The sequence below is a fragment of the Siphateles boraxobius genome, unplaced genomic scaffold (assembly GCF_051911475.1).
Source record: "Siphateles boraxobius isolate OS27281-9 unplaced genomic scaffold, OSU_SipBor_1 9, whole genome shotgun sequence".
Taxonomy (NCBI): Eukaryota; Metazoa; Chordata; class Actinopteri; order Cypriniformes; family Leuciscidae; genus Siphateles; species Siphateles boraxobius.
The window spans coordinates 31,656,973-31,680,884 of NW_027509219.1; the positions used below are offsets into that span (position 1 = coordinate 31,656,973).

The 23,912-nt window shown below is 35.7% G+C and overlaps 1 protein-coding gene across 1 annotated transcript in view; it reads right to left on the bottom strand.

The window, feature by feature from the left end:
- Positions 1–13,790, bottom strand: part of grm6a (glutamate receptor, metabotropic 6a) — a 50,239-nt gene extending 36,449 nt beyond the window's left edge. Inside the window, exons 1-2 of the mRNA XM_077223567.1 lie at positions 13,498–13,790; positions 5,512–6,111 (exon numbers count right to left, since the gene is read on the bottom strand). Coding sequence (XP_077079682.1) covers positions 5,512–6,069 — 558 coding nt within the window. The 5' untranslated portion in view covers positions 6,070–6,111; positions 13,498–13,790. The remainder of the gene's footprint in view (positions 1–5,511; positions 6,112–13,497) is intronic.
- Between the last annotated feature and the right edge of the window lie 10,122 nt (positions 13,791–23,912).

Genomic DNA, 23,912 nt, shown 5'->3' on the forward strand with positions numbered 1-23,912 from the left:
ACATTGTTGTCAAATTATCTCAAATGAAAACAATAATTTTGCATAATACAAGTTTGGGTAAAAAATATCTTGAAATTTCAAATTTGTCAAAAAATAAATTAGTTTGAGCACATTTTGATAAATAGACAGGTTCTTTATGCATGCAAAAATATGCATAATAGATACAGAATATCTATTATGCATATTTTTGCATGCATAAAGATGTACATTCTAAAAATGTTATGTAATGTAAATATAATTTACAATCATAAGCAAAGCACATACTTTCAGTGTGTAGCAGAAGTATGCGAATTGGGACACCTTCATTCCTGACATGAAGACTTGAATTAACAAAGACAAAGATCCTCAAACGACAGGTGTTTGGCGTCACAAACATCAAAGAAATTTCCAGAACTCAAGCATTGTGTTTGCAATCTGTCTCATGATATTTTCATGATGTTCTGACACATCAAACACATTTTAATGATCGACTGTGTAAAAATATCAGTGAAACAACGGGCTTTTCGTATGTAAAACATGGGCTAAATGGCTGTTTGAAACTGTCCCAAGCATATTTAAACAACAAAAACATGATAAATGGAAAGAGGTGGCTGTCGAGCCTTTGTCCACGCTTCAGCGAGCAATCTGTAGACTGGAATAATCACTCGCCGTGGTGCTGTGCCCCTCATCATACAGACGCAAAAAGGTCCGTTTAATGAAGATCCACTGTACCTCTGCTTTTGTTTCACATTCGTTTCAGACTTTATTCCACATGTGTTTAATTAGAGGGTTGGCTACCGACAGCTGTCCCCACAGACTCAGCCTATTGTCTAACACCTTTCTGTCATTCACAACAGCACAATGGGATAACTTCCTGTGAAATTAAAATGCACTTCATGGTTTTTGTATGTTTTAAATGAAATTTGAATTTCAGTCTGTTTGGAAAAGATTCAATAGAGAAACATTTTGAATATAGGCACCGTGACCTGATTTTTCAATGTTTAATTAAGATAAATTAAGATTCTATTTCAGTCTTTCAACTTCAAAATGTCATGTTTAATTCAATGCCTTACTTGTAGTTTCTTTGTAATCATTTGAGAAATTTCAGAGAGTGAAAATAGTTTAAAAGTAAATCTTACACCATTTTTAATGTATGTTTACCATTATGTACTAAGTTGTAATCAGATTGTGAAACCATAATACTTTGATATACTGTGTATATATACTGAGTACTATATTCATGTACCCTAAGGTATTATAAAGAATATCATGGTATTATCATCGAGGTATGTCTATATCATAACTACACTATTATTATAGCAAAAAGCTTGTTTTACCAGAGCCTGATTTATTTTATTTTCGGTAAGTGTGATTTTTCTGCTTTGAAGGTATTTCTGACTTTCATGTTTATGTTTCGTATACCATACACAGTTAAATATGAGATTATACAAATATGACTTTGACATCTTATCATAACCAGCTTATGGGATCCCCGAAAAAATTTAAATATGCATTTGACAAGAGCAGAAATCAACTTAGGGGCTTAGCAATGGCGCTGTTAATGAGATTACAGAATTTCCATGACAACTGTGAACTGGAAATGCCGGATTTAGGAACAATAAAGCTGTATTTTTTCTTTGATCAATTACAAATAAACACGTAAGGCCTTAGTATTCATGCGATCACTTCAATCTGATATCCAAATGCAAACTCAACTTCATCTCAGATGCTTCCCCTAAAATTCATTTGGAGAAATAAAATCTTTTTATAATCTTTTTAGATATGGACCATACTACGAAATTGGTGCAAACTGCTGTCCCAGAACCAAAAAACACATTTAAAAAGCATTTAACTAATCAAATCTTAGATGTTTACTAAGATCCTTCTCTATTGAATCCACAATAGATCTGTAAGCTTAATATACTGTATATACAATCATCATTTATTGGGTACTTTTAATTGGGAGGTGGCTGTCCCGAACCCCACTTGTGAGAATTATATTGAGATAATTTGTGCAATTTTTTTCCATTGTTGTTTTTACAAATATCTTTTAGATTTTTTTAAAAAGAAAAGATCAAATTTCTTTAAAAAAAAATCTTTATTTCATATTTTCTATGTAAATCATGAAACTTTATATTTAAAAAATGTGTCCCGCATTTTCATGTGACTACCGAAACAGTGTATGTTTTAGTCCATTGGCTGAGACTGATTTTAACCACACCCCTACATTTTTGATCAGGATATATTCCCGTGTCCCTCTTTCTCAAAGCTTCTCTTTCATAGTAGATAGGTACCATCATTTTGAGGTGAATGTGTTCAAAAGTCTGAAAATCGGTGTGTAAACTTTAAGGAACGTCACTACCAAACACCTTTTTTCTGCAATTAAGCAAACTTTTTTGGATGTAATTCGATAACATGTTTTAGTAGTGTTTTATTATGTGAGTTTTTTCTGTAAAGTTATGCGTTTCCTCCTGTAAAATTGATGTGGTCGCTACCAAAACATTACTGTCACTACCGAAAATGTGCAATTAAAATTAACTGCACAATTACTAAAAATTTGTACCTTGGATATTGCATACATACAAAATTTGTGCAAAAAAGAAAAAAGAAAATTCAAGATGTTTCCAACTCTGACTTTGAACCAATTCTGTAGAATGGCCCATATACAAAGATGGTGCAGTCATATTACTACGAATGAAACTATGAAAGTGCAACGCAGAATATGGTGCAATAAGTTCAGACTTAAAAAGAGGTCTATAAAGTCCAGCCTAAAAAAAAATCAGCTTTTTGTAATGATTTGAGCATTTAGAAACCAAATAAATGAGACCGCTGTTGTCAGATTTTATTGGTTATTTCAAATATGAAATTTAATCGTAAGCTTGGTGAACAGCTTTGGACAATTCAATGTTTCCCCATTCAAAGAGATAGGAGCTGTACTTGCAATGACTGAAATAGCTGCCTGAGAGAGGCATTTTAAAGATCGCCACCAACTGAAATGACTTGGCTTAAAGGGACTTTGATAAAAATAGACACAAAAGTAGTCAATTTTAAGTATATTAAGTCTATAGAGTTGTAAACTGAAAGTAGAGAGCAGCTCAGATCATGTGGAGAAAGGGTTCAGTTCATATCTATGATAAACAAAAGCAAAGCAGAAATTTGTTCTCCCGTTGCTGCCTACAAGAATCAGATGAGATTAAAAAGATCTCATTTGTGGTTTTATTTCCCAATGGTCTCTCTTGAATGTTTTTTGTTTTTGCAAAGCAGATCGATTAAGATCAATCGGCGATCATTACGAGCTTTGTTCACAAATGAAGTACGGGCTCTTTACAGCTCAATAATGCACCACAGATGGGATAAAGGGGCACAAATTGTAATATGACATTCAAAACAGCTTCTCTTAGGGTCTTAACCAGAGTACACTGAACCGTAGAAGCCATGTAGAATCCCTCTGACTATGTTGTCTTGTTCCATTAGGGAAGAGCTAAAAAAAAGCTTTATTAGTCTGTCACTCGGTCGACTCTCATAAAATCAATTTCCCATTTCACCTTACAAAAGAGAAAAAAAGCCTCTACATGCACTGAGAACAATATGTCCGCTTTTCATTTCATTTCAAACATAAGAACCATGTAGGAAGGGATTTGAGTCTTGTGGAACCCGAGGACATAGGGAGCAAGATAGCCCTCTCAAAAAAGCTTACACCAGGGGAGCAAATCACACCATTCGTCACAGAGATTCTCTCATTCTTGGGCAGGGTGTCCAATGCCAGAAAGCCATGTGTTCTCAGACTTGTCTAATATTGCACTATGAGGGAGCCACCAAGAATTACCCTCTTGGGAGGAAGTTGGAGCTGTTTCAGGATGAAAAACTGCATTTGTTTGCTAAAGGAAAAAATGTGCACAGGTTTTGTGCTTTGTTGTGGGTACAATTCTGATCATAAATGCTTGCGGTTGCCAATTATGCCCAATCACAACCTTGTCCCTGCCAAGCTGTTCAGTTCTCGCTGTAGTTGTTTCTCCATGCTTTTGTTGTAGCAAACACACTAAAAAAAACTCTGATTACACAAATGTGCTCTCTAATCTTCGTCCAAATTGAGCTTGATCCAACAACAATGCACTCACCAGTTCTTCAGACAAGCAAATTGGACACTCTGAGTCACAAGTTCACTCATGCATATGCAAGACTTACTTCCAGGAAATGTTTAGCAACTATTATTGGGCTGAGATGATAAGAGGTCATATGATGCACGAACAATGTGGGGTTTAAATCTAACTGCAAAATTTTAAACATAATAAGCAGTTGCCACAATGACAGAGTAAAGTTAGTTCAACGATGCAAAATAAAGTATCACAGGGTTTTAAAGCTCTGCGTGTTTGGATGAGGATCACTAAATATGATTGCAGCTCAAATTGAATATGATATGCAATGATAGTTTCCCCCACCATAGCAAGCAGCATGGGAGGTTGGCATTTCGAGATGCGGATGAAACATTTGTCGCCACAACACATGGAGCTTTGTAATGTCAGCCCAGTGTTATTGCGGTCCAGACGCGAATTCTCCAAACCTTCCCATTAAAATTCAACGAGTGCAGAACGCAATTTTAATGACTGCTGCACCAAACAGCACAAACTACCACTGCAACATCATTTGAGAATTGAAAGTTTGGTACTGCATACAATCAGAATCTAGAGCTGTTGAGAATAAAAATTAGCCTAAATGCTTGCTGGATTTAAGACAAAGCCGAACTAATATTCAAAAGCCTGTGGGATACCAAAGAGATAGAGGCTGAATCCATGATTAGTTGGTCTATCTAATCCTCCTCATCAATTAATGCCAGGTCCTGGCCTGTAGGCATCGAGATCCAGTCAAGCAGCCATTTTGAAGCAGATTGACAGGTATAATGGGGCAAACCCTAAGGTATGGGTGTACAAAGCAATACAAATTATAGGGTCAATGTGAGAATCAGACAATCAGACTATCAAACTAAAACTACCCCTAAAAATCAAAGGGAAATGAAAGGTTTTTGGAAAGAATTTCTGATTTGTTGTCATTCCAGGAATTCCAGATTGTAGCTCCAGGACCAACAAAGATATTGATCCAGGAACATATCGAAATCACTGCAAGCTGAAGAAAAGACACATATACCAAATTTGTGTTTCATTCAGAAATTTCCTGAATTTGAATTGGTTATGAATTGAGGTAGCAAACATTATGCAAAATTGCTAATCAAATTGAATGTTAACTTAAATTTAAATTCAAGAAATTCATATAACTAATTATGTTATATGACTAAATATATAATTACTAAATAATAGTTTATAATAACAATTATATTTTTTTTGTTTAATTGGTTTAAAGGTTTAATAAGCCTCATGGATGGAGAGAATGATAGACATGGATGGATGGATGGATGGATGAATGGATGGATGGATGGATGGATGGATGGATGGATAGATAATGAATTGAATTTTGCAAAACCCTGGTACGTACAATATATTGATTTGCTCACTCACATACATGCAGATGGGTTCTCACCTCAAACAATCGCAGGACATTGGCCACCATGATGGACACCGAGCTGCCTGACGCCCCTATTACGCCCACCACACGCTCAGGCTTGCGTATGATTGGTTGTTCGCCATTGGAGCAGCGGATGTCAGACGTGTCTTTCTGAATGAGAGCCTGGACAAATGTCAGAGACTGCTCTAGAGCGTAAGTGTCCCTGGAACATGTATCAAGAATCCGGGCCCCAAGTGTGATGTTGGGCAGTAGTTCTGGGTCACTGTTGATCTGGTCCAGTGCGTACAGCATGGCCTCCATTCGGTGGATTCCTTTCTCTTTCTTTATTTCTCCACACGGGACCCCTGCGGGACCCCTGGAATGGACTGGGAAAAGGCCTCCCAAGGTGATGTCTCCAGGGATTTTAATGGAATGTGGGTGCGAGTGGTGGTGAACCGATGAACACGGGCTTAGCCACACCCACAGAATCCACAAGAGGCGTGGCCATGTGGTAGATTGACAGCTGCTCCAGGTTAAAACGCGGAACATCCCGACCTGATGGTTCAGTAAGAATGGAGGAGGGTGTGACGTCATAATGATTCAAACACGTTAGTGTTCATCCACTATCTAAGGAACCTGTAGGAGATAAACAAATGTGAAGAAGAATAGGGGAGCATGTATTAGTGATGCTTTTTTTTGACTAAACTAGGGCTAAACAATTTTGACATTAGAACTATTAAAAAAAAGTACATTAGAACTATAAAATTACAATACTAATATTGCTGGCTGTCTTCATTTCTTTATCGCAATTTCCATATAATTTTTTTTATATATTGATTAATCATGCAGCCATAACTTAACATATTAAACTCATGCAAGTCCTGCATTCCCTATTGACTTGGGTTAGTAAGTAACCACCTAGCAACCCAGACCACCATAGCATCCAAATTGTAACATAATTAAAAAATAAACAATATGAATCAAATTGGCAACCACCTCACATCAGTGTGCTAGAGTAAAACTTGAAACATTTTAAGTGTAAGTGCAAACTTTAAGTTTTAACTCTACATTCTTACAATGTACAGTTCGTATTGAAATCAATGGATTCACAACATGCTCCAATGACTATGATTCTGCAATAGTGTTTTATGGAAAAAAATAAGAGTAATTTGATTTTCTAGTACTCTCTAACTTTTCATGCACAATGTATAACACATCATAAACAAGACCAGATACAATATGCTTTAAAGAACGCAGGTTTCATTCTGAAAGCATCCACTGGGAAAAGCACTGCATTAAAACCCTGTGAATGGAGAGTGATATAGGCTGGCGTGTGGTGAAGCTCCAGGGAATGGATCCCAACTGCTCTGATGTGTACTGATTGTAAGACCAGCTGTGGTATGAGTGCCTCTCCAAAGGGTTCAAAGGTCAATGGAAGATTGAATTTGCTCAGAAAGCAGCAAGAGAAAAGACAGAATTCAGCTAAGAATGAGAGAGACTGTAGCCAGTAGCAAAATCTTCAATACAAGAAAAGTTAACTTTGAGGTTGAGAGTGTGTAGAATATAGTTTTCTCTATAGGATGATCATACCGTTACTCAGAGACACAAGAAAGAGTAATCCATCGGAAAAGATGAACAGACCTGTATACGAATTAAAAGATACGATGAATCACAATGAGAATCAAGATGGTGCTTCTCCAATGATTTTGACCATAAAATAATTAATTTTTTTTTATAGATGCAACACATGAGAATTCTGTCACATTTGTCATTTTCCTGAATCAACAAATGTCATCTCCAGCATTTCTCCAATGATTTTGTTTCACACTGCAGCATTCTGAGGAAATGACAGTGATGGATGTTACATTTTTTCCATCACTGGAAAAATTTGTCTTTGCTGATACTAATTTCATACCAAGCATTTTATGCATCTTAAATAGAAACAATAATTATGTTTTTATATATATAAATAATATTTTACTATAAAACAGTATCTATTACAGCTTGAATTGAATGGAAATTACAATAAAATATTCTATTCACAAGTGATACTTACTTTTTTTTAATCATATCATTTTTGTATCATAGGTCAAGTCAAATCACTTTTTTTTTTTGCGCTTCACACAATAAAAGGTGTCTGAAAGCAGCTTCAGAGTAATAAACAGGTAACAGGTAACAAAGTAACAGAATTAATGATGCACAAATTCAAGTTCTGCTGTAAAGCAGCTGTTATACGTCGTTATTCAGCTCATTTCAGTTCAGTGTTGATTCAGTTCAGTTCAATAACTGAAAAGTTGATTCATTATGAAACGAGCTCAATTTTGCTCTACAGAAGACAATAGTGTAATTATTCAGCTTCTACCAATAGTGTTAGTGCAGTCAAATTAATAGCCTAATATTGCTGAATATTAAATTGGTAATTTCATAATTTATTTTATTTAAAAGACTTTATTAGGGAAAAGTAAAAATATAAAAGATATTAAAATGTATAATACAATTATAATAATAATAAATGTACCATTGGTGCTCGGGCCCTAAAAAGCCATTTGAGAAGTAGCAAAAAAATTATGAAGGTAAAAAGCTTAAACATTATGCTTAAGCATAAAGTCAAAAGCAAAGTCGTTTTTTTTTTTTTTTTGCAGTCAACAGTACACAATATTTCCATTCCGAACACAAGCCATGGTTTATGTACGAGAGTGCAAGGATAAATCATTGGGGCTGCATCTGACAGCTTTCAGAACCTCTTAGTAGGGAGGCATTATATTTTGATGAAAATTTTACATCACACTCCAGAGCACATGGCTGTAGCGAATGCATCTGCCTTTTTTTGCAGTTGCTTTGCGTTAGCTCAAAACTGCAACATCTACTCAGTGACAGGTGTTCAGCAGGAAACTTCAGATATCGAGCGCTGGTGTTTCAGTTCTTTATGAGCCTTGATTGCATTTACAGTAGGAACTGGATATTACATTTGCTTGGAGTAGCCTAATCAAATCCTAAACCCTTGTGGTCTTTTCGCCAGCTTCTCGTCATGCCTGCCAAAGGCGTTTTCTCTTGCCTTCCCTTTAAATTCATTCAGCTAACACAAATCAGATTGAATATCTAGAGCAAAGAAATAAGTCTCCCTTTACTGTTATCAGACGTTTTTTACCTCTTACATGAACTGGAGATGTGTGTGTAAAGAACCAGGGCACCCCATTGTTACTTCTGAAATTAAAAGACATATTTAATATTGCAAACTAATTGTTTTGAAAGTGGGTTCATTTCCTTGTGAGAAGTAATTTGATTCCAGGCTGGCAGTAAAGTGGCAGAGGCACAATATCAGGTGGTAATCGAAGGAGACAAGCTTTTCCCTGCGCTCTCTCTGTTAAATATCATTTTCACGGTGATAAAACATCATTTGAAGCTGTTAAACATAATGGGCTGTTTCAATAATCCATGGTGGCATCATCTAATCACAGTAATCACTGTTTGTGAAGGACCTCGCATGGTTGGCGCTCACAGCACAGGGGCCACATTCTGTAATGTGGCATCAAAATAAACGCAAGACCGCTTTGTGCATTCAGACAGGGCGAACAGTTTTCACAGGAAGCCTCCCAATGCTGATCCCATCTAAAGAAAGAGACAAACTTGTAAACAAACAATAAAAGCCACCAAAAAAAGACCACCCCATGATAAAAAGCAGCATGTTTATGAGGCATTTAAAAGGGGAGAGGAAAACGCTTTCTAAATCATTTGCACATCAGAGGCAGCTAATATGACTAGCTGTAGCACTCAATAATAGCAGACTATTATAATAGATTTCTGTCTTTCACTGAGTTTCTTTGCTTTTCCTTCAATATATGCAATTAACTTAAGTATTATATCACTAAGAACTTGAATTAAAGTAGAAACCTAATTATTAGGAATGGCCTCTGCAAAGGAAAAAAAGATAAATCATTAATTTCTTAACACAGTTTCTTTAATCCCTCAGTAAAAAAAAAAACATTTCTGGTATTTTCATGTTCAACCAAAATCCCAATTTCATTTCGTAGTCTGTGAACAGAGGCCCAGTTAATGCTTTTTAAAATTCATCAGCTGAAACTATTAATGCCCATTCGGGTGTCTGGGCTGGTGACAAATGGTGAGGTCATTCCCAGCGTGACATACTTATTTAAGATAATGTGATCACTCTTCAGAAATGAAGGGCTGGAATAATGGATAATACAACAAATCATTGGGGGCTTTTTTCCATCGTATTAGACCTAAATCGTGCAGCTGATATCCATTAAGAGCCGTTGGAGAGAAGTTTGAGAGAACTCTTTCTGAAATGATAGACTAGACGAAGTCAAAGTGACCCGCTACAAAAGAGGGTGTCGCATACAGGAACTGTACCTCGATTAAGATGGACCATTCTGCAATAATGAGGTCAGCAGTTCGGATATAAGCTGAGGGTATTTGCAATAGACTGTCCATAATAGTTGTAACAGACACTGGGGGTATTTTGAAAACCCATTCATCTTCTTGTTACCTGGATATGAGGGTTCATTCAGGATATAATGGACAAAAGGAACTTTGGCAAATTCTACATTGCGCAGAAAAAAAGCTAGAGCCACAGAAAAATTTTGTCCAGTCTCAAATGCCGCCCAACATCAGCATACTTTGGTGACTTAATGATGCATAAAAGGACAGGTAATAGTCCGCATCAGGCAAAAGGGCGAATCGAGGGTGCATTGCGGCCGCAAAAAGATCCCTTCAGAATCATAAAATGACAAATGAGACATGCTACGGTCTTGTTGGATTCGGTAATGGTCACCAGCTGGAGCACCATAGGGCTCTCCACATCAGACTATTGTCATTCCCTCATAAACTACATTTCCCATAACTCACTGCCCAGACTCATCGTCCCTGATTGCATCCACCTGTGTCTCATTACCTTGTTAGTCTCAGCCTATTTAAACCATGTACACTCATTCATTTCCAGCGAAGTCTTGTTTAGTGTCACACTGCAATTCCAAGCATTCTCCCTGGTTTCATGTCTCTCGGTTTTTGGATTTCTTCCCCGTCCCGTGGATTACTCTTTTGCCCGTATTCCCTGCCTTGTTGTGTTTGTTTGTATGGACTGCCTGTACTTTGTTTGACCCTGCCTGTGCTTTGGATTAAGTCTTTGGATTACCCTGTTCAATAAATACTGCATTTGGATCCACAACCTTTGTGTCTCAGAGCAGTTTGTGACAGATTCACGGATATGTACAACATATGACCATCACAAGAAATGCACACCAAGTGTCTGATTTGGCACAAGGCCAATGTCAATGCAACCAATGATACACATACACAGCTTTTTGGTTACAGAAAAATGTTCTGTTGAATTTCAGAATTTGTGAACAACTGAAGCCATGATAAACTTGTAATGCCATATCAGGGCATTTCTTATTGCTACCAGGAAATCTTAGGTTGGGTTGGTTAGCCCCTGCTGGTAGACGCTATTACTACAGCGTTTGACACAAACTTCTTCCTTCACTCACTAATTCAAAAGTAGCTGTATCAAGGAGTTTTATTTATGTACTAAGTATTTTTTGTCTCACTGCTGCCTTGCTTTATTACAGAAGACTGCCAGTCATGTGTGTAATGATTGCAGTCAGCTTAAATGGCATTTGTTTATTAATATTGGGTTGACTAAAATGGGAAGAAAAAACAATCTAAATTTCGAGGTTTAAATTTTCTTCAAGACCTATTAAACTGTCTACTGCAGTCAAGTAGGAAAAGTAACACAAAACAGTAAATTAGAATCAAACCTATGCATATATCGAATTGAAATATGATTCAAAATTGAGAACTGATTTTTTATCGAATTGTGACCTCAAAAATCGATTTGAATCGAATCGCAAGGTACCAATAGATTCCCACCCCTATTTGTTTGTACTCCTTGCTTTGTATATTATGTTAAAAACTTGAAATAAAATATATACAAAACCGTAAAATAATTTTTCAAATCTTCCTGACATCATGGCAGACGTCAAAAGCCACTACTGAAAATTTTGTTCAGTCCTGTGCTGCCATCAGCCAATCAGAGTTATCATTACATCATTTTCTTGCTTCTCAACAATAATTAGTCTCACTATTTATGGCTTTTATGGCTCAGGTGGTTGGCAAAAACAAATTCTCCTGCATATGGAACTAAGTGCCCATGAGTACAAAAAAAATCACTTTTCTCAAGAAGGATTTCACATGAACTCTTGCTGATTTTTCTAGGGCCATCTCACAGAGCACACACATTATCAAACAAAGATCACGCACTGTGAATTCTTGACATTATGCGAGAGGGCACAGGGAGCAGCTACAACACTTTTTGCAAACATCCCTGACGACACATGACATTGTGTTCACACAAACGGAAGACTTTTAAATGCTGACCTCTCAAGCACAGATGCATGACACAGCCGACAGGGGGTTTACTGTTGCAATGATAATTCAAAGAGACTCAACAGACCTCATAGCATGGATTAAGAAACTAGGAATTCATCCTACAGGACATGGAAAGCAGATAAAAGGAGCTTCAGACAAATGCACAAAAGTCATATATTGCTATGGTTGTCAAAGCCTTACAAGAGCTACTTAACTTAACTTGTGTAATCATGATGGACACGTCAAGGCCTATATGAATATCTACATTATGAAATAATGCATCCAATACTGTTAATCCAGACCTATTTCCTTTCCAATGCTTATACACATCATGTACACTAAATTTGCACGATAGAGGCAGGCACATCAAGTAAACAAAGTCCATACAGGATTAAAGATGCATTGATAAAATGATCAGAATGGCTTTTCCCAACAGAGAAAAAAAATTAAATCCCAGCCCATTTCTTCCCATTATGTTTGCCCAAAATCTTGAGATTGCTATTGACTAAATGCTAAAATTGTGGAATATCTGCAATTTCAGCAGCATTTGAATGCCAGTTTCGATTACAGTCACTATTGAATTTGAGAAAGGCGTATCTCATAACATAAAATACCTATAAAACATGATGGGAATGCCAGAAGTTTCAGAACAGTTGAATAAAGGGTAACACTTTATAATAATATCCATCAATCACATTAACAAACATTATTACATTATATAATGCTCAACATCTTTAATGTCGAATTAAAAATGTAATAAAAAATTGATTAATATATTTTACGAACTAATCTGTTAAGTAAAACTTATTTATACCTTTACAAAAAAGTACCATGATACAGATAATGGTAAATAATACAAAGGATACTGAATGCATGATTACTTACCATATGCATTTACCATATACAAGGCACAGTATGAACATTGTATTCCAAGGTACTTCAAGCAATACCATAATATAACCATAATAATAGTTTCCTAAAATATGTTATTATGGTTCTTTGTCCCAAAAACCTAATCCTTGCTACAATCCATAATATCCTAAACATATTCAGTTACACTTTATTTTCAGGTGTCAATGTTACAATATATTTATGTACGGAGTAATATTAATTAACAATATGTAGGCTACTTACTATAGGTTAGGGTAGGATTAGGGTTTGGGTTAGTTGCATGTAGCCTTATTATGCATAATATTACCATGGTAAGTACATGTAGCCTAACATCAATAACATGTCAAATAAAGTGGATCGCATATTCAAATGGAATGGAATTTACATTGTACTTCAAGGCACTATAATATCATCATAGCAGTGTCCAAAACCATAATACCATGGTACCTTGACCTTGATTTGGATGTACTGTATGATTGATATTTAATTCATTTACTACTCCATTTACATTCTTGGAGTAGCTACCGTGTTGCATGAATAAAAAAGAAAAGGAAAAAGGTAATAAAAAAATGATAATGGTACTTTTTGCCCGTCCATTGTATCATGTTATAACGACTTAAAAGAAACTGACTGAAAACCGAATAAACTTGGTGGTCGCGCGCGACAAACGACATGTATGTGTTAAAGATTTTCAACACGACAAAAACTTAGATTTACAACATAAACATCATTCTCCAATTATTTTACCTGTTCATCCTGATATTGAACTTTCTCCAAGTCTGTCGAGACATCCACGACTTCTCCTCAAACCCTCGAATGTATTAGGCTACGACTCACTCAAACCACCTGCAGGCATTTGTTTAGTTCTCCTGTGACCTATTGAGATCACCTATGACCTGTTTAAAGAAAGCCGGAGCTCTTTTCCATTGTTTCATTCATTCAGTGTTGCGTTCCTCAGTTCTGTCCGCGTTCTCGCCTCGCTCTACGTTTTCACCATGAAATGAGATTCATATCGAACATGCAGTATTTCTCAACACTGTGCCGCTTCTAATCTCTATCAAATCTCCTAAAAGCTCGATTCCCCTCCCTTCCTCTCGCTCTGTCGCTCTCTAAATGTGTCTCTCCCTCTCTCTCTCTTTTCACTCCACGTATGCTGTCATGCAGTTTGTACTGGTCACTCTACCCCTCATGTTCAGTTTGGGGAGTGTTGCTGTTTATTTTCATCTATTTTATTGTAATTTTCTCCAATAGGCTATATTTTTCCAAGGACCTCAAGCACAACTCGTTATTAGAATGGAGTTACATTTCTGCAAAATGCATGAGCAGGCTATTATAGTGGTGGGGAAAAAAGCTTCAATACTAATATTTGATTACTGGTTTGATTAGCTCAGACAGATCTATTAAAATCAGATGATTTAGATGGTAAAAAGTCTAGTTTAAAACATTGTGATAAGGTCTTAGAAATTTACTTTTACATTTCTGCATAACTTCCTTAAATAATAATGTAACCAAGCAAAAAGTACTTCAAAAATATACATGTAGCTACATACAGCTTAATTATTTATTTAACAAAAAAAAAAACAGAAAAAAAAATTTGACCCAAACCAAATATACCTTTTCAGAAAAAGGTGAATAAATATTTTTCGCTCCTTTGGGTCCTTTCTCTGTTTTATGGTTTTCTTGTCAATTTACAGCAAAACGGCTTACGGCTTGGTTATGCCATACATTTTAATGCATTTGAATAGATTTATAGATGCAGAAAAAAAAATCATGTCATAATACATCAGACTGCAAGCATAAAACATTAAATGGTAAAGTCAATCTCCACAGAACATAACAGAGCATGTTATGTGCTGTACATTTGCAATATTTCTTCATTGCAAGAAACAGATTTTTTAAAAATCCACATTTAGAGTTTTGTTCAAACATTTGTGAAGAAACTCATTATAAATCAAGAATCATTTATAAATCAAATAAGATCCTGCTGTATATAACATTATTATCATTTATTCAATAAGCATCTGCTAGTATATCTGCTATTACACATTATGCAAGTAGATCATATTTGGCACATGTGCATTTACATATGTGCCAGTCAGTAGAGAATGGATTTTCCCATTCTTATTGAGATTTTTCTTTACTACTTTCACCTTTGACTTGTTCACTGAAGGCATTGAGGCTCTATAAGGCTGCTTTGGGGAAAAAACAAGTATTGTGAAAATAATTATATAAATAAAACTGAATGTCAAATTATATAAAAAAAATTTTTTTAAATAAATAAAAAACATTCAATTAGTATTCCCTTGGGATTTTCTTTTTGTGATTCAGTACCTTTAACAACACCTTCTGTTCACTTCAACCTTACCGGTGTGACATCCTATCAAAAGCAGAAAAATCTCTCACCTATAGTGGCTCGGTTGAGCAAATACACGAAAGTGAATAAAAACCATCTGTTTTCTGTGTAAACGCTGAATTGATGACTTTAAAACAACTGCACTGCATCATCACCCAGAGAGCCTGACTTTGTCATCCAAAAGCTAAAATGAGGTCTAGATGCTGATTAGCAGGAATGGTTGGAAAATCTGCATAAAGAGATAAAAATCAGAAGCCAGGCTTAACTCTACAACACATTTTGCTCCATGGAATATTTTCAGGTCAAAACTGACATGGGATATAATTTGATGCATATTGTCTGTAAAAAGTTTGTCAGTAAAATATATAGGATGTAATTAGTTTGGGGAGAAATGTGTTGCTAAATTCTATGAGGGACATTTGGAGACGTCCTTTTTGGAAAAAATATGAATAATTAAATAACACTCTTTTAGGCTTTAAAAATGCAAAAGGTTCTCTTTTGGAATATAATTAAGGTTTCGTTAAGTCAATGACATGCCCTCATTTAGTTTGTGTAACCTTGGGCTGTTCCAGGGAGGTTGTCACTGATAAGTTCACTGTAAATCCATTTAGAAAAAAAACATCTGTTAAATGGCATCTTGCCGTTTTTTTCCTACCAAATATACATTTGAACATGGACATTGTAGTTTAATTTGTCTGTCATGACATTAGAGACAACAGATGGGGAATTAACTTAAAAACATTTTTTTTATTACATAGAGTATGGAGAAAAAAAGGGTATTAGTTTTTCTGAATTGTTAAAACACTAAACCCCATTCTCTGAACCAAATTCTCAATAGCCTAAACAAATTTGTCGAATAAATCACAAATCTCATGCACTTTTTTTGCACTCTTCTAAACACATTCTCACTCACTAAAACAAATATCGCACTGTGATGCACTTGTGTTGCAAAAGGCTAAAAACAGGCAGGCAAACGTTAAACACAACTACAACACACTAGTCATTGTTTACACACAACGACACAAAATTGTTCACACTTATTTCTAATGTGATCAAACACATCATGCACAGGTGCACTGAATGTTGATACCAACAAAAGATGGAAACAATCTGAAAAGAGAGTACATGTAAGAGGTGGTGGACGAGGAGGAAGAGGATGAGGACGAGAAAGAGAAAGATGTGGACAGTGTGGTCAAGGCTGGATCCGACACACAAGGGTTTTTCTCTCTGCCTGGCAAGAGACGACATTGCCTGTGATGTGGACACAGTCCTCAGGCTGGACCCAGAACAGAGACGTGATGCTGAGACAGAATGAATCTCTCACTGATTTTGCAGTTGCACAACTCTTTTGAGTGTACTGTAACACTTTCATTTAGAATTATTTCTACCTTTTGCAGTTGGACTACTGTATTTTTACAGTATGAAAGTGCTGAATAAACAGACATTCCGTAATATTCAGTACAATACTATACTTGAGTGCATACAGTATACACTTTATTCACCTTACTACTATAAGTTGTGATTACTATACATTATACTTTTTTATGTACTTGCAAAATTTGTTTACTGTAAACAATATACTTTTTTTTGTAACTGCATGCTTTGGATTTGCTGTGTTCTCCATTTTTTTATGTAGTGTCTAATGAAAGATCTGTAGTGTTTATAATATTGACTCGCTCTGTGTATGATCTGAAAGCATTATTTGATTTTGAGCACAGATAAAAAATTGTTTTGAGGCAAATTTGATTTTGCCCAAACAGTCAGATGTTCTCTGAATGTAGATTGAAGATTTGGTTTTATGTTTAAGCTTTTGAGAACGTAGGTGATCATTTCGAGAAATGTGTTTTAGCAATTCAGAAAAACTGTAATGCCAGTGTTTGGGTCAACTCGGTTACAAATACTGCTCTGAGATGTGACTGTGAGATGAAAACACAAGCTTTACGGAGTGTAATCCGTAAAACAGGCATAACGTCAACACCACAGAGCAAACCATCCAGATAATAACAAAAGTCCCAGGCACAGGAAAACCGGGAAATCCAGGGAGAAGAACAAGACCATGACACGGACACCAGAAGTAGCGCTCAGAAATGCAACCAACAAGATTTCGCAAAGTGTGAGTGGAAACACAGCTTATAAACGCCAACATTTACGAGCCAATGACACACAGGTAGAAGTGATCAACAATAATGAGTCCAGGAAACGGGTTATGGTAATTGTTCATGATGGGAAAGCATGGGCACTTCAGCTGGTGGATGGTGGATTAACAAATGTATTACAAGTAACGTGAGTTACGTAGTCAGATTACTTTTTTCAAGTAACTAAAGTAACGCATTCCTTTTAAATTTACATTAATATATCGGAGATACTTTTTCAAATAAGTAATGCAAGTTACTTTGTTTTCACATTTATTGACTGACTTTGCATTTTCTTCAGCATGAGGATTATTCATTTCACTTTAGGTGTGAAAGAGCCTTTACATTTGCCAGTAAATTGAACTTTTGTTTTTTGGTTATTAAAAACAAACAAGCAAGCCCAGCCAAGGTGAGAAAAAGTTACGGAAAAGTAACATAATGCATAACTTTCTATAAGTATAAAAAGTAACTAAGTATCGCAGTTAGCTACTGTTTTTTAGGGAGTAATGCATATTGCATTACTCCCTAAAAAAAAGTAGCTAACTGCGATACTTAGTTACTTAGTTGCTTAGTTGATGCATTACTTTTAAAAGTAACTTTCCCAAACACTGGTTAATACAAACTCCCTTTTAATACAAAATAGCAAACCAAAATTTAAAACAATTTTTTAATATGACCAAAGACACCTTACTGATGGAAATAACACTTACTTCATGGGAAAAATATAGCAAAAAAGCAGATGCATTTTAAGGTTAAAGTAGAGATCAGCATTCTTCTGTGAGTCCATGCATAAGTAATTCCAGTGTTGTATTTTTAGTGCAATACGGAAACTGTGCAGGGTCTGAAGACATTAAAGTTGCATAAACTCAAGGGGGATGTTCCGAGACCTGGAACCACCCGCTTAACACGGAAGCAGCTGATCATGGGTTTCCATGGATAAAAATCTGTTAGAGAAATATAGCACAAAAACGCATTTCAGGCAAAACATTTCACCAAAAAATAATAAATTGGATAATGAAACATCTAATATAACATTTAAAATAAATGTTTGATAAAGTGACGAACAATGTGGTTCCTCTGCAAGAAAGAGTGTGTGACCTTGAGGAAAACTGACTTCATACATCCACCAAGTTAATACAAAAGAGAAAGAAAGTCAGTTCTTCTGAGAAAAGCTCTAGCAGCTTTTAATTGCAGATCCCACTTCAATTTTTACATTTGTAAGTGTGGCTTAAGTACTTTTTGGGGCTGCTGTACTGTACATCTGATCTACTGAATGAGCACATTAAATGCGTTTTAAGACACATGTCCTGACTCTGAAATGTGGGTCTTCCAGAAAACAGCCAGTGAGTAACTGGTTTCGATGTGGGGCTCAAGACCTATACCTTTATCTCTCCAAACAAGCCAGAAAAGAGTGTCTGAATTATTCAGTGGCAATTAGAGCACTAAACCAGCAACAGAAAAGATCCAGATCAGTTCACACTCTTTATTTTCTTTGATAACCAGTGCTTGAAATGGAAAAAAATAGCTGCTGGTATTACTAACTAACTAACGACGAGCAAATTAAAGATCAGATGCAGCCGGATCATTTTCATAATGACCAACACAATCTACCAAGAGCAGCGCAAATTAGCATCTTGTTTAAGAAACGGTTTTTTTGGGTGTAAAATAATAGCGCAAATAGCCTACCAGTAAATTGATTATCGCAAACCTTAGTAAATTTAATAATCACCTTGATGATTAAATTAAATACTCTCCAAATTTTGTGTCTAAAAGGGAAACTCCTACAAATGCATTTGCAATAAGGTCAGCCGGAAAATTAACCCTGTCCATACCCTTTCAGCGCTGATTTTTCACTGCGTGTCTTTAGTAGGCTAAATCCCGACAGTAGCCTAGTTTTTAGGGGGTTTGCGCTAGCGCAAGCTGTTAGTAAATCTGCCCCTAAGTGCACAAACTTTTTGTCGCAACTGGCTTGATCGGAGTTCGGCACTCAGCGTCGAGTTCTAATACGCCATGTCAAGTTTAAAATAGCAAAATTAACTTTTGGTATTTGAACATAAATGTGCGTCGGCAGTGTGTGTACTACACAACCACCCTATAATGGTAAAAATCCACGGACTCCTTTTTTAAAATCCCCATAAATCATAAGAAGTGTTTCAGAAGTCATTTTCCCTCTTTTTTAAATATTTTTTTATTTTATTTTTTATTGCATTTTAATAAGAACAAAACAAAATTTACATACAGGAGTACATATAACCATACACGTAAGGGCTAAACAAAAGGGTGGGGGATGGGGGGGTTGAGAGAAGAGGAAAAAAAAGAAAAGCATTTTACAGAAAAAAAACTTGTACCTATTAAACAGCTGTGTAGTTTTTCTTTTACATTTGGATATTTTTTCTAAATATATTTTAATATTACTTTTAAATTCTTAGAATTTTGGCATTTTTTCATTCCATTTGCCCTGACCGGTGTTGTAAAGGCTCCGCCCTCTTCAGCTCATTTGCATATAAAGATATATGCACTCAAAAATGCATAAGCATTTACAACATGGTATAATGAATGATCTGTGGGATAGTTTGAGTTGAAACTTCACAGACACATTCTGGGGAGTGGGACTTGTACTTGGGAGTGGGACACCTTAGACTTGTATATCATCTTGTGAAAAGGGGCATAATAGGTCCTCTTTAAAAAGAGGCTTCCTCAGGTGTTCCATTCATTTGTGCTCAAGTGTATGTGTCGGTCGCGAGTAGGCCCTATTATCCCTAAGTCCATATTTGTATCGTTTTTGTAGAGATTTACTGAATTTCGACTTGAGTAAAAAGTCCCGTCACGCATAATCATGATGAATATTGTTTTTATTATCGACCATTTGTGCCAGTTGAACTCTCAGCGTGTCCAGGGAAAGAATGAATCAAACTGTGTGAGAAATGGGAAGCATAATTCCTTTTAAAAGTTCATAATTATTTTCCTAACTACACAAGTTTTGTTTGCTGGGGACCCGTCAGTCACTGTAAAAAACTAAATAAATAAAACAAGAACAATGTTGAGAAATAGATGAATGCCATAAGAATGACCAGCTACTGACCACTGATGTGATGTGACCACTGCATTTGCTGATTTTCTTTCCACTGCATTAAATAATGTGCCTATTAAAAATGCAAAGCATGTTTGGCCTGCGATCAGCAGTCTTTTACTGTAAAGCGTGCGAGTTCGACTCACACTGAGATAAAACCTCATGTCGTGGCACATTTCCCATTTATCTCAGAGTGAACAGAACCTCCTGCAGTTCAATTGCACATTTGCTTTCCCCCCACCTGATCAATATTTTAAATGTGTAAATAAATCATTAACGTTTGAAGCCCCTCAGGTAGTGGAGAGTTAATTTAGAGATGTTGTTAGTGTCTGCATTTGTGTTTGTGTTGCTTTGCGACTTCACCTTTGCGTGATCGACTAAGTGCGTGTTTAGAAGGTCAATACACCTTGAGTTATGTGAAATCCACGAGGTGCTTTGATGTGTGTGTGTGTGTGTGTGTGTGTGTGTGTGTGTGTGTGTGTGTGTGTGTGTGTGTGTGTGTGTGTGTGTGTGTGTGTGTGTGTGTGTGTGTGTGTGTGTGTGTGTGTCTCTAACTAGTGTTGTCATAGGGGCCTAGACAGATGGCTCTGTGTTTGATTCTCTCTGGTTCTGGCTGCAGTTATGGATGCTGTTTGAAGTTTGCGGTAACAAAGTCATAGCTTTGAAACCCATTTCATTACCCACTCTAGTCTTCCCATTAATAATGTGGGCTTTGGTTTCTTTGGGGTTTCGGCCCATTAACAAGACATTGTATCAAAAGAGGATCATTTGCAAAATGAAATGGATTTGACAAATTGGACTAGAATTGTGTTATATTTTCTCATGATGCCTAGATATGCAACAGAAACTGACTTTTCTTGCTGATATATGATGTATCAAACAAATGCAGCGTGGGGATTGAGCTGCAAATAACATCAGCCGGAGTTTTCTTTGTTCTGCTGCATTACTCTATGCACCCTTGTTGCTTCTGTTGCCTGTCGCAATCTATCCACACCATCATGACCCGTGAGCCGTTTGGTGTGCGTATAAATTTGGTGGACAGTGTATGTCAGAAACGTGTCTTTAGTTGTCAGTCACACTCTGCATAAAACAAACACACGCAAATATGTTCCTCAAATGATTTCACATCTGTCAAGCGGTTCTTGTTGTTTCAACTGGCCGGAACCCAAATGGACCATGAAGATGATTCATATAATATCAAATTTGTTTTAAAAATGTCAATTTAGGTTTGCGTATCACATCACATTTCCTCTAGACTGTCATGATGTCAGTGATAATTTCCATGCGCAATGGCTCGGTAAGATAATGCGCCTGCAATCTCTACCCAGATACTGCATGTCCAAAGCAATTTGCCTTTGTGTACATTATATTTTTTTTCCACAGAATATTACTTTGCATTTTTGTCAACCTATGCACTGAAAAAACTGTAATATTCATCTGCTGTTTTTTATGAGCAAAGAATTTAAAAAGCCTAGCAGTTAGAATGAGATCTAAAAAATGACAGACTGAAAGGATTAATGACATCAAAGTCTAAACAAATCTTTGTGTTAAAGATTTACTCCAGTAAAAAGATTTTTAATACTTTTATTCATCAAGGATGCATTAAATTGATCAAAAGTGACAGTAACGAGACATAATGCTACACATTTTTATTCCAAATAAACCCTGTTCTTTTGAACGTTCTATTCAAAGAATTCTGGAGAAAAAAAATGTATCAGTCTCCAGAAAAACATTAAGTAGCAAAAACTGTTTTCAACATTGATAATAAGAATCAATATTTTCTTCTTCTTTGTTACATTGTAAAGCACTTTGGTCAACTTGTGTTGTTTTAACTGTGCTATATAAATAAAGTTGCTATTGCTATAACTGAGCACCAATAATAATTGAGCAGAAAATCTGAATATTAGAATGATTAATGTGGGATCATGTGACACTAAAGACTGGAGTAATGATGCTGAAAATTCAGCTTTGAATCACAGGAATAAATTACATTTCAAAATATATTCAAATAGAAAATCTTTATTTTAAATTGTAATAATATTTCACTGTTTTTACTGAATTTTGAACATATAAATGCAGCATAATTGAGTATAAGAGACTTCTACAAAAACATTAAAATTCACAAACTGTTATTGGAATGAAACCGGCCATTTTGCCAAAAAGTTAAACAAAGATCAATTGTCAAGGCTAATGTGGAATCTTCCTTGTGTGACAACAAGCCCCGGTCTCCTGTATTACATGAGCTAAGATAAACACTGCTCTCTCAGTGGGCACAGAAGCAAAGTTTAAGTATAGGAAGTTTCAGGTTTAAAGGGGAGATTGCGTCTTCCTCTTAGTGATGATGCCATTTCTGAGGGCCCTGGTGGTGTTCGGGGTTAAATGTGAATAGACAGATGTGCCAGAGCCAGAACTGCTGCAGAGCTCTCTGTAAACCCAAGCCATCCTCTTCAATAATGCAGGAACCCACATGTGACGGGCACATGGCCATGCATAGAGCCAAGCATCCCTGCAGGGGGGAACACACTCCTGGGGATAACGGTAGACGAGTAGGCCTATGTCGTTACTTCTTTTGAAGGCTTCCAAACATCCCTCCCTTTTCATCGGGCCATTATTTTACAGGTCTTTATTTATACCAGCTATGCAGTAATGAATTTTTGATGATTGGTTTGAAGTTTGCTGTAGCTGAAAGATAAATTAGTAGAGAAGACCTGGGGAATTTGTGACATTTTTTTTTGTAGGTTTTTCTTCATAAACTGAGGCTTCTGTAAAAATAACCACTATCTATTTATATTTTGGTATAGGAAACGTATACAGTATATGTTCCGGCACTAACAATCCCGTTAAATGCTTTATATTTCATAGTTAATGTTTCAATTGATCCCATACAGTTACATTTGCTACCAGCAACAGTGTAAGCATTTATGTTCGACATTCAATCAACAACCTAGTCTAAATCCAAAATCATCATAACTTTGGACAGCATTTGTGAAAACATATTGTAATATATATATATATATATATATATATATATATATATATATATATATATATATATATATATATATATATATATATATTACAATATATATATATAATTTTTTAATATTTTTTCGGACACAAAAAGATATTTACTGAGAATGCTGAATAATTGTCATCACATTTATTTATCATTAAAGAAATGTGTTGCAATTGCATCCCTACCACATACCACAGAGTAGATTTTTCTTAATTCTTAATTTTTAAGCAGTACATTACTGATTGTGTGTGCAAACGTGTGGGCTAAGTTTTTCTAAAATTTGCACATTATAACTTTAGTTCTTTTTTTTATGCCTTTTATATGCTCCAATATTTCCTTTTTCCAATGTTTACTTCCTGTGTTTTGTCGCCCTCTACTGTTTAATATGAAGACTACAATAAAAGAGTGCTTTAAATAATTTTCTATTCCCGTAATAATTCCTGAGATAAATTAAATGCAGATAGGTTTAGAATATTATTTAATGTTGTCCTAAGAATATATTTTACATTAAACCTATAATAAAATTGATTGTAATGTATATTATTGGACGCATTATATATATCAAAAGATTTCTGTCTCTTTAAGAAAGAC